General features: G+C 36.9%; 1 protein-coding gene across 5 annotated transcripts in view; it reads right to left on the bottom strand.

Moving 5' to 3' along the window:
• The window catches only part of RBMS3 (RNA binding motif single stranded interacting protein 3), a 704,809-nt gene that overhangs the window by 33,135 nt on the left and 659,261 nt on the right, over positions 1-12,413 (bottom strand). For all 5 annotated transcript variants that reach the window (XM_063155034.1, XM_063155024.1, XM_063155043.1 and 2 more), the window contains one exon: positions 5,338-5,448. In XM_063155034.1, coding sequence (XP_063011104.1) covers positions 5,338-5,448 — 111 coding nt within the window. The remainder of the gene's footprint in view (positions 1-5,337; positions 5,449-12,413) is intronic.

Raw genomic sequence — 12,413 nt, 5'->3', positions numbered from 1 at the left:
ACTGAAACTGTCAGTCAATAAATAAAATAAAAGAGCTCTAAGATTAACACCTGATAACGTGAAAGGCACAAGACTGCAAAGAAACTTTGCTCCTGTAGCTCTCCAAGGACCTTGTGACATACAATTAGAATAACAGAGAGTACTCCTTGAACAAGAATCTGAACATGAGGGGAATGTGATGATGTTTCAGCTCCATGTAGCTGTAGTATCTGCAAATAGAATGGGAGATTAAACAGGGAAAAAAAGCAACCCTATCTAACAAAGCAGTTATTCTGCTGAGGCCTTCAGGTGACATTTTAAACCACCAGTGACCATGGAGTATCCAAAGGAAATAATAGATAAAAAACCTATAACAAGCTTGTTGTTCCATTGAAGGGTTCTGGAGATATCATCAAGCCTTTCTGGCAACAAAAAGAACTAACAAAGTGAAAGATAAGACTGATGTACCTGCATAACAAGCCTGCTATTCCACTGAGAAATTCTGGTGATACTATAAACCAGGAAAGCTGAGTTAAGGTAGTTTGCAGTTTCAACAGGATCCCACATTATGTCACTGCAATTCTTTCACCTAACTGCATTTTTAATACAGAGTATCTGGAACAATTAAACTTTTTTTTGTTTGTTTGTTTGTTCTTGTTGCTGTTTAAACAGTGCAATGGAGGGTTTATTTTGTAAGTTGCCTATCAAGTTTTTAAGTTAGAAGCTGAAAATAGAGTGAACATCAAGTGTGAAGAACAATTAAGGAGCCCAGTTGAACTACCAGCTTGAGTAAAAACCTGGCTTCTATTCACTCTTCCATTGGCCTCAAAGGTTTAAAATGAAAAAAGGCTACACTAAGGCAGTTCCAAAGGAGAGGGAAAAAAAGCTGGAGTTACCCCTCTGCCTATGAGGACTAACAAAGGCTGCCTCAAGCTATTGAATGAAACTGGAATCCAAGCAGTGTCTGAAATGGATGCTAACACCAGGGAGGGGAGTGAAACCCCAACCAAGAAAGTGCAAAACAGCAAACTTCCTTCAGGAATGACAAGTAGAGGAAAAAGAATAAAGCAAATCTTCTTCCCACCGAAAAGGCAGATTATTGCTGCTGATGGCCAAACTTGGAAGTGCCAAGGAGCAATAACTGAAAGCAGTGATCAAACTGCTCAGTTTTTACATTTCTAAAGGTTTTTGTATTATATCCACTCAGGCATCAATCACAATGTTATTAAACCACGAAAGAGATGTCAGATCAATGGCTGTATTGGAAACATTTTGAGTGATAGGTTGATGATGGAACAATTCCAGCCTCTATACATTATTAAACACATACTAATGCTGCTCTTTCAGTGTTGCCCTTACAGACACACACTCTATTCTCTCTCTACAGTACCTTTTTTAATAGCAGACCTAATTGTAGGTGAATATCACATAGGAAAAACAAGACTTACTATAATAAATAATAATAAACTAGGAAAAAAAAAATCAAGCCATAAAACTCTTGTCTATCTTCACATTATGCCTTCTGGCATTAAAATTTCATTTTAATACAATTGTAGGAGCTGAGACTGGGTTGTCAGCCTTAATCAGAATATTCAGAGCTATTGCTTTCTTGCTGTAATCTTGACATAATTTAAGCTTGGGTTTTCTTTATGTATTTGCCCACAGCTAGCACAGCCATGTAAATGCTTTTTGCTCTTTTTGAGTGAAGAGGTATCTATGAAAAATACATATAAATACGACAGAAATCACCCCTCTGGCAGATTGTCTGCTTAACTCCAGATTTCAAGCAGAATGGGGAAGTGATCAGAGCAGCACATGTGCCTCTCAATTCATCAGCAACAAAAACTGTATTTTCACCGGCAGAAATCAATTTGATTTTCATAAAGGCAAAAAAGAATTATGTTCTTGGTGGATAAGGCACAAAGCACAGTAACTGGGACATGCAAATGCTGTACCAGTTTCTCTCACAACACAGGAACATAGGGTCGAGATGCCATAAATGGCACACCTCCTCTGTCCCTCCAGTGCCCTGTATCATTTTTTGGCATTGGAAGCAAGCAAAGATGGATTTGCAGCTTTTCCAGGCATCTTGATAGCCTGCTTAGACATCCTCCTGATTGGGGAGAGCTTGGTATAGCAGATATGTCTAATTTTATGTGGACAATTCAATAATAGATAAGAATTAAGAACGTTAAAAATATAATAAAATGAAATTAAATAAGCATTCTTTGGGAATTTGGATAGAAAGAAAACTTCTTGCCCCTATTCATGTCAAACAGTTTCCTAAACAAAGTTATTTGGGTTTTGGGGGGAAGGCTTTACCCAGCACAAGGGAAATGCAGCTGACCATGAGTGACTCTATAGGAAAACTGCTTTGCTTTGACTGCTGAATTGGAAGCTCCCAGATGGAAGTGAACACCCCCAGCAGCATGAAGCCCGACCTGGGCTGGTGACCAAATAAAAAAGTGGATGGAGGCAGCTGCCCCCTGGATTCCCAAGGGCTTTAATGTGTGCTTCAGGGCTGAGAGATCAAAACTCAAATCCAGTTTTTGGAGTCAAGGCACAAAATGGCAGAGGCTGCTGTTACTCAGGTCACTTGCCTCACCACAGAGCTAAAGAGTGAAGGGAGATGGAATGGCTCCAGCCTGGACAGAGTACTTCAATGTTTTAAGGAACATCAAAAGGCTGAGTAATTCCCACAAGATACGAAGATGCATAGACCTTTATGCTATTTCTTTAGCTCACTCACTAGAGAATAGATTTTCTGTTGAAGCAATGTTTTAGGAACCCAGTGTTCATCCTGAATCAGGCAAGTGTGGAGGTGGTTTTGAAGTCCACTCTCACTTAAGTGACCACAGGGGTCTGTTTCGGCTGAAAAATATGTTATGTTAATTAGCAAAATGCTTTGTCTAAGGAAATGAACATATGAAACCCTTCCAATAAAAACTGCTTTGCATACTGCAAGCTTCTAAATTAAATTGGGACAGAGTTACTGCCAAGAGTGAGTAGAATTATTTGAGTAGAATTATTTTGACTTTTTGTCTTGTTTTCCTAAAAAAATCTGGCTGGTTTCTTGAAAGGTAGCTGGTGGCTCTTTATTGCACTCTGTTGCACAGTTTTAAGGAAAAAATTGAAAAATATATTCATAACAGAAATGTATAATTTATATCTTTTATCTCCCATAAAACCTAGTCCTGCTGAGCTACTCACAGTAGTATGGCCTGGACTTGGCACAATTCTTCATGCTTTATGCTCTCAATGCTCCTCTCTCTGGACCAAAACTCAGAATTCCAAATAAATGAAGTAAAAATATCTCTAAATAAATCAAATTTCTAAATAGCTCATGTTCCCCACTTTTTTTCTTTTTTTTTTTTTTTTTTTTTTTTTTTTTTTTTTCTGTAACAGAATACATGCTGAAGAATGCATTTCACATCTGGATGGATACATCCAGCAAAACTGCTACTGGCAGCCCAAATTGTAATTTCTGATAGGAGGAATTCCCAACAGAAGAAACTCTCTATGACATCCATGATTATACTGCTTGCATGAGCATTTAAACTGAATATGGTGCTGATGCTGTTTTTATCTAAGAGAAATCTTGTATGTGATAAAATAGGGTGTCATTTGAGATATTTAGAAAGCCTATGGATATTGTAGCACTCATCAATTTTTTACTCTTTCTTGCTCTTTAAGTTTTCTGCAAATGACTTAGGAGTTTTACAGATAGCAGACATAAACCTTTATGGTATACCTCTGAATGAATTTTAACAAATTATCACAGGGAATGCTGCGACCTTGAAAGATAAAACTGTGTAAAGAGCTTGGAAAAGAAAGGAAAGACTTTCATTTGGTTGCAGTACCATGAGTTCAGGGCCTCATTTTCACTCACTAGATGACCCACTGCCTCTCGGAGTCCTTTGCCCGACTCCCCAGATGGATTTGTTACTGTAAGCACTGTAACAGTGGTCTCAAGCAAGAAGAGAACATTAACTGGGAATTTTCTAGTTTGCATTAAGATTGTGAGACAACGATGCACAAGACACTGTCTGTTAAATGTTATGGAATTGAAAATGACAGGCAGAGGAAGAAATTCATAGGAGTTGCCCAACAGCATAATCAGAATTCATTTTCCATTTCCTTGCCTTAACTTTTAAACAAGCTTTGGAACCACAATAATTACACATGCAGAAATTCTCACTAGACCAAGTATTTCCTTCAATTTCATGAAGGGGAAAATGCTGAGATTAACTTTGCCATGCAATTCCTACTTCTTTTGATCACTGAATGCAACATTTAAAATGCCAGGAATAAACAATGAACCACCATATTTAAGTTTTTTCAGGAAAAAAATACAGAACTCTTAGATCTTAACTGAGATTTTTTAAAGAAGTGGGGAGAGACACTGGAGCTAGAATTAAATTCAACAGATAAGGACGAAGCAGCAGAAGATAAGAGATCAGGAAGAGAGCCAACACAGTGAGTTAAATAACTTTGTACAGATGCAACTGCATTAAATATCTTATTCAACTAAAAAAAAAGTTGGGAAAATGTGTTCCTATAGATTAGTGTCAAGTAGAACAGTGGTGAAAAAAAGGGTAAGTGCATAACAGAGCATGTTCTGTAATTACATTTTTCATGTAATTATTACATAAATGGCATGTGTGCTAAAGTAAGAGAAGTGTAATATGTGTGCCTGACTTTTGCAAAAATTTACATTACATGCAATGTGCCCACATTCACATATCAAACCACCATTTATGGTCTGCAGTTGCTGTATTTTAGGAACTTTTCAGAGAGCTTAAAGGATTTTAATTAAGAATGGTTTTTTGCCTTTCTCTGACTCTGGGGGAGTTAACTGAGTATGACTGACACAGTTGAAAAGGAAAATTTGAAAACAGTTGTTGAAATATGCATATTTAAATATGATATACTAGAAACACAGCTGGCCTTGACCAAAAATCCCATTTCTAAGCCTGAAACAAAATACATATGGTTGGCTGCTATGGTTTGAAGTGAGCAGTGGATCCTACCACAAAGACAGAACTCCTGATCCCAGTGGTATGAAACTTTCTTGACTGACAAGCAAACAACTTAAAAATAAATTGATAGAGCAGTACTTCCATAACTACATGAGAACTAGTACAGATAATTCTTTTTAATTATAGATCAGGTTTTGTTGGCCTACCATTTCACTGCTCATGCTATTTTGTCATTTCTGTTCTGTAATAGCTAATGCTTACTCTATGATGATGAAGCCCTCATTTCACCACCAAAAGCACTGAAAAGAGTAGCCAATTACCTTAGGAAAATCAGTAAGCAAGAGATGCTGTGCAATAGAGAAAAAAAGAGTGATCTTACCGTTCCTGTTGTGCCCAAGGAAAGGTGGTTCATCTGTTGGGTCAGAGGGCCCATCATGCTTGCTGGCTGCATTGACATAGTGTGGTCCATTGTTGGTGTTATCACAGCACCCTGGAAACACACATTATTTACAGTTCAACCTCTCATATTCCAAAAAAAAAAAAAAAAATAAAGAAGAAAAAAAAGGCATTCTTTAAATGAGTGAACCTGACTGAAAACTTGACATGAATCTTAAAAGACACTAATACATCTGTCAGAAAAAATATGTTTTGCTCCTATTGACAACCAAGCTACACACATATATTATTTGTACTGCTAATGAGGCCATTTTATGTCAGCTCCAATTAAGTGTCATTTTTTACTTCATTGCTTCTGACAAACAAATGCATATGTTCTTTCTATGATGAATGCTACTGTACATTGCAAAATGCCTGTCATTTCCGTTTCTCCATATCCTATATAGAACAATCTTACAGACAGAACACATATGTCCCCAATTTTCTCTGCCTTCTAAAGCCCTCAGTCTCAGAGATCTTCAGCCTATTATGGTAATTATCTTGGATTTTTCCAGTCTCAACTAAGAACCCTAACTCATGGTATTTTATAGCTGGTTAAGTAAGACTAGCTATTGACAGTGAGTTTGGTAGTGACACTCATTTAAAACACATACACAGTGTTTAAAAGCATTTTTCTTCTCTGCATGAAAAACAAAGACATTAATAACAAAGACCATATGTACTAAAGCAAGACTCAGACTTTGACCAAAAAATGAAACAAAAGACATGCCAAAGGAGCTTAAGAGAGAGAGAGCTCCTTTGCCATTCATATTGCTTGGTTTTTGCTCTCCCACTCCCTACGGTCCCATGCTGGCAAAATCATGACTTAGTGAAGTGTTGATTCTCTTCAGTTCTATGTTGTAAAACGCTATTTCCTATGTTGGTTAGAGAAAGTCAGTCAGAAAGTGTGGTCTGCTCTTTTTCTTGCAGATACTGACATAAGGCAGTATTTCCAGTCATTTCTTCATAAGAAATAATACTTTTACTCTGTATGCATCTTTGTGTGCACACATCACAAACTTGCACAATCACATCTGCTACAATATGTGAAAAATATAGATGAATATATCTGTTAAAATAATTTGACTTTTTTTCCCCCTTTGAGAATACTGGAAAAATCCACCTATAAACAAACTTGTTTAACCAACTTGTAAAACAAACTTGTTTCAAAACTCATAGCATACCTGTTCTTACATGTTTATCTCACATTTACATAGAGCTGCGTTGCCCAGGATCTCATTAGAAGCTAAGGATTTCAAATTTTCAGTTGCAAATAGAAATAAATAAAAATACAAAATTCTAGAGAAATATCAGTTCAATTTTGCCTCACTTTCCAGCAATATTTTTTCTATGCACATCCTATCTGAGAAGTATAGAGTCTGCAGCCCCTGCATCTCATTCCTTGCATGAAGTGGGGTAAGAAGAAGGTAGGCTCATTTTGGTCAGTAATTTTTGCAATATCCTCAGCATATGAAATACATACACAGTTGTTTTATGTCACAGTGTGGATTTACATTGCATTGACAAGAGTCCCTAAAGAAATCTGACAAATTACAAAAGCTAGCCTCTGTGGAGTATCTGTCATGATTCCAAATAAATGCTTAGGAAACAAGCCGATCAAACCTGCAACACTTCCCACTTTTTGCCACTTTATTGGCTATTATTAATTTGCACTGGCTTACATTGATTAATTTATGGATTAACTCATTTAATGAACCACCACACAGTGAAGTCTTCCCTTCGGGTACAAGGGTCTAAAAGCAAGTCTGCTAGGCACACACTCATTCACCCCATTAAGCAGTTCCTGCATAGCAGAATCAATGCAAGAGTCTGAAGAAGAGCCATGCACAACAAAAATAATCTTGTTTTGCCTTTGAAATCAGTGGCCCCAGACACCACGCAGCCAGATGAGGTTCTAGGGTTTGCGCTTCAACTGCACTTTTTGGTTATGATAGGACATGGTAAGCTCTGCTCAGCATTTTTACTCTATCAAACCATATGTGCTCAAATTAAATCTGTCAACTGATAAACAGTTCTCAATTCCCTCTACAAGCAGTGCTCTCCTTTGGCTCAAAGGTGGAGAATTGCCTCAGGCCTTTCCATGACAGACAAGCTGGGCTCCCACTTGTGATGTCAAGGAAGGTGATTCTCCCTCTCTTCTCCATGTTCATGGTATCCCACTTGGAGAGATGCACCCAGCTCTGGGTGCCCCAGCATAAAGTGAATGTGGACCTGTTTGAGAGAGTCCAGAGGGGGGCCATGAGGATGATCAGAGGGCATCAATGTATGTAAGCATCTGAAGGGAAGGTGTTAGGAGCACAGAACCAGGCTCTTCTCAGTGCTGCCAAGCAATGAGGCAAGAGGCAACAGGCAGAGATTGATGCCAAGCAAGTTCCTGGGGAAGAACTTCTTTACTGTAGAGGTGATCCTGCACTGGAACAGATTGTGTAGAGAGGCTGTGGAGTCTCCCTCACTGGAGATACTCAAGAACCCTCTGGATGCAATCCTGTGTAAAGATGCTTATTGCAAAAATACAGCTGGAGGAACTTGCTGTGATTACATATGTGACAGACTGATAACTATTTCTGGGTTTAATTCAGGAACCTGGAAATAAAGAAGGGGCAATGGTGAAGGAAGTCTTATGGTTTAGTGTAACAAATGTAACTACCAGACATAGAATGGAAAAATCTGAGAGCAATTGTCTTTCAGCAAATAAGTAAGCACAACAGGTATTGCAAACAAACTATTAAAAATATAAGGATGAGAGAGAAAATATATCAAGGACAAAAATATTGCTCAGATACAGAAAACATATAATTTTCAAATTGAATATATATATATATTCCTGTCCCTAAATATACACCATTTAATACACTAGAAAAAGAAGCTGGAAAAACAAATCAAATATTTGCAGCTTTCCTAAGACAGCTTAACATGTTTTAAGCTGACAGTTACCTAGAGCAGAGAATTACATGCATTTCCCAGATCATTAATTCACCAGTTCAGAATCTTCTTGTGATCACGTAGGAAAGAAATTATACTTAATTAAGGAAATATTGTCTGGTTGTTAGGGCGACCCTCAGTCTCCAGACCATAATGCATTTCATATTACATGCTGTCAAGTCCATTCATATTCAATTTATTTAGCTGTAGAAGACAAAAAAATGTCTTGCCTCAGATGTTGCCATCATATTAAAAGTAATTTGATTCTTTTCAGCCTATAATATGCAATTGCTGATAAACATCCAGTTGGCTACTGGCAAACGTTATATCAAACATATTGTTTCGTCTTCATCTCTTCGGATGTCTCATTTTACTGAGGTTGTAAATATATAGAAAGGCATCTTAGCATTGCAAACTATTACTTAAAGCCCTTTTTAATGGCAAAAAACCTGTAGAAGAAATTATAATGAGATTTTTGGCAAAGACAGTGGCAAAAATGCAGTTGTCCTGTCAATTATTTAGATCTGTCCTGTTGCCCTGTTGCCTCATTAGGATTACATTTATTTTTATTTTTTTTTTAGTTCCCACAAGAAACTGATAATAATGACTTTTAAATTTGTCAAGATATTCTTAGCATATGATTTTTCATACAATTTTGTTGATGCTAGAGTGGCTTTAAAAGAAATTAATAGGGCAAATCGTAAGGAATAATGATACAGACAAGTATGGTTTTTGTAACATTTTGATAAACCTGAGATAAGCTGACATACACATTTGATTTCCTCTTCACTTTATTTGAAAGACCTTGCTGTTTTAGAATGCTTTAAGCTTTATGAACATACTTTTCCTATAAGAAAGTAAATGTATATATTTCAGAATATAGTCTATCACTTACAAAGAGAGAAACTGGAATTTATGAACACTGCACATCCCCTATATAGCAAAAAAACTCAAATTACAGGAAGGACACCAAATACAGTTTGGTGTATGAGGTAAAATATCTTTAAATATTTGTCAATATCAAAAAGCATCAGCAGAACAATTCCATATTGGTGTAAAGACAAATGCCACCTTTTGTCTGTTGAAGGGTGGGAAAGTGACATCAGAAATAAAAAGTGTATTAGGAGGCTTTAGAAATGGAGAGTTCACTAGTTGAGAGATGCACTTTGGGGCCAGTGGGAGGATGGATTAGTTGGTCACAGATTTCTACAATAATGAACTGCATTAAAGGCTTCTATTTTATTTCAGTGTTCTAATACTGATACTGGACTTAAGGGGAAAATACCAGCTGAATAAATATTTTTTAAAGCTTACAGTAAGCATCTGTTTATTTTAGAATTTACTTTTCCTTTATTTAGGAAGTTTAAATAATTTAACCATACTCACAAATTCTGCTTTGTAAATACTGGTCAATGTAAAGCCAATAAACTTTACAGATATCTTGTGCAGACATATGAGCACCAGGCCATTCCATCTGAAAATTTATTATCCTACTACCAAGTGAATGCCTTTATGTTATCGAGAACATGTTGTTCCTTGAGGTTTATTAAATTGAGTGAAAGGATGACTTTCCTTATACTTATCAGACAGACAGATCTATCAAGAATTAATATGAAAAAAAATCAACATGCAAGCTTTTTTTGCAGAGAAATACACTTTCTCTGCACACTGAACAAATGATGGCCATATTTCGATTGATTTACTGTTCTGTCTAGTCTGACTTGTCTGATCTCCTTGGGCTGCCTCTCACAGGCAGCAGAAAAACCAGGTCCCCTTGTCAGAACTGAGTCTACTGAACTACTCCAAACTGGTTGGTAAGGGTCAAACTCCTATGACTGTTGCAGGAAGAGTAAAGGTAGCTTTGAAATCCTCTCTGTCCTTGTCATCACCTCTGCTGGGAATATTTGTTGATATTTCAAAACAAAGGAAAACTTATTTCCCCTTTCTCAGTGAAATGATAGCAATTGCTGAGGCATTTGCCAGTTTATCAGAAGTTAAATCATGATTTGAGTATAGTGAAGAAGATCAGCAAAAATCAGCTAAAAATGTATATTCTGCAAATCTTGGGATTTCATTTCGTTTCATTACATTGTTGATTTCAAAAGCTTGCTAAAAATGTGGTAAAGCGAGCAAGAAGCCCAAACACTCCTCTAAGTTAAAGTAGCTTTAACTTTGGAATAGGCAAACCTGATACAAACCACCAATGCTGAGCCCTGCTTCTGCACTGAGCACTAAACCTGAGTTCACATTACCATGTAAACATATCCCCATATTTTGAATATTGGACATTAATTGAAATTCTTATCGGACATCACCTTCATAACTTAGTTCAACCTCTGAGGAGCAATGGGCACATTTGCTTTCCCTTTCTTTGTTTTTGCTCTATGTTTGTGAACCTCTTTCTTTGGCTGAAAGCATACATCATACGTCCAAGAGAGTTACTGCCCAGAAGTACCTGGTTTTAAAGGATTAAGAATCCAAATATAGAGTGGTAAATAAAGAACAAAGGTGACCCTTGTGTAGGCTTCACCTTTCTTACAACAATAGCCACGTTTTTTTGATGGTTTCTTTCCCATTGTCCTTCTTGCCTTGTATTTCCTGTCTCCTAGTCTGAAATACAGCTTTTGATAATGTACAGATACTACCCTACATGTACAAATGCAGATTAAAAGGATGTAGAAATGGGAACATCAAGATATAAGGAGAAGACAACTGATGCAATAGGAAGAGTTTTATATTGGTAACTATGTGTACAAATAAAGCAATACCTGAAAAGATATTGTATCAGTTAATAAATGTATTATATCAGGCAGTACCATATGTCAGTAGTTTATGCTTCTAACATATCATAAAAAATCAGTAAATATCAGAGTATATATCTGTCTGTTAATCTAAAAGGACCTAACAAAAACAAATAGCATTTATTCTGCACACAAAAAGCTGCCCATGTCACTCAGTGCGTAAGCTGACTTTTGCATGGTGACTTGTATCTTTCCACCCAAAGTAAGATCTAAAGAGAAAGTCTATTCAAGAAAGTGACAATATTACAAATATTTATGAATGGAAAATACATCTGAGTTCCTACAGGGACTCTGAAGCACATTTTGTGAGCCCTGTGTTAGACCTTTGCCCTTACTGTCTGCCCATGTGGGTTGGACCATAAACCCATGCGCTTCTCAATAGACTCAAAATCTGAAGTTTTCATACCTTTTTTCAACTTTCTTCAGCAAGAAATAAAATAAAATTACTGGTATTATATGCAGGAATAAATGTGCGTATTTTAGCTGGGATCTGCCATCAGGAAGGAGCCCACAGCAATTAGGAAATGACCTGTTGCAGTGGGGTATTCATTTCAACAATTTCTGGAGAAGGCAGAGAGGCCATAGGCAGGTCTTGATCCCTCATGTGACCTATTCTAGAAGGGAATGGGAAATCTCATTTGCTTTTTTCCCTACTCTTCAGCTTATGAGTATGCACTCGGCTGATGGCTTTATGTAGCCACTCCACATATGTGCTTTTGTTAAGCCAAGAACAGTCACCACAAACAATGAATCCTCACAACTCAAAGAGGGTTTAGCATCCCTGGAAGACAAAAAAAGAAACACAAAGGTGGTAATTTGCCTAGGACATAACTACTGTAATGCACAGATCAAATCTTCTCCTGCCCTTTTCACTATCAGATTTCACAAAAGAAAGATTTCAATCCATGTCAAAACAAGCAATTCCATTCTGTATATATTCTTATATATATTCTGACGTGTATGAAATTTTTCCTTCCTTCACTGTCTCCCAGCGGCTGATGTGCCATCCTAGTAAATGGGAATCAGGAGTTTCTTTCCTGCGGACTAGTTTTTCTTAATATCAGAATGGAATTTCATCTATTAAAGTTAAATCCAAATAATACTTCTCTTCAAACAGCTCTGTTCTATTCCATCCCTTCTTGCCTATAACCAGGTGTGAAAATTCACTTAATGGCTCATCCTAGGTGATAAATGGATATTATCAAACTGTACATTAAAATACAAGCCAGAACCGGTTTCTAGCTAACATTTTCACGGCTTTGTCTTAGTGAGTTCA

Source organism: Melospiza melodia, chromosome 1 (assembly GCF_035770615.1).
Source record: "Melospiza melodia melodia isolate bMelMel2 chromosome 1, bMelMel2.pri, whole genome shotgun sequence".
NCBI classification, from domain to species: domain Eukaryota; kingdom Metazoa; phylum Chordata; class Aves; order Passeriformes; family Passerellidae; genus Melospiza; species Melospiza melodia.
This window is presented reverse-complemented; position numbering and strand designations above follow the sequence as displayed.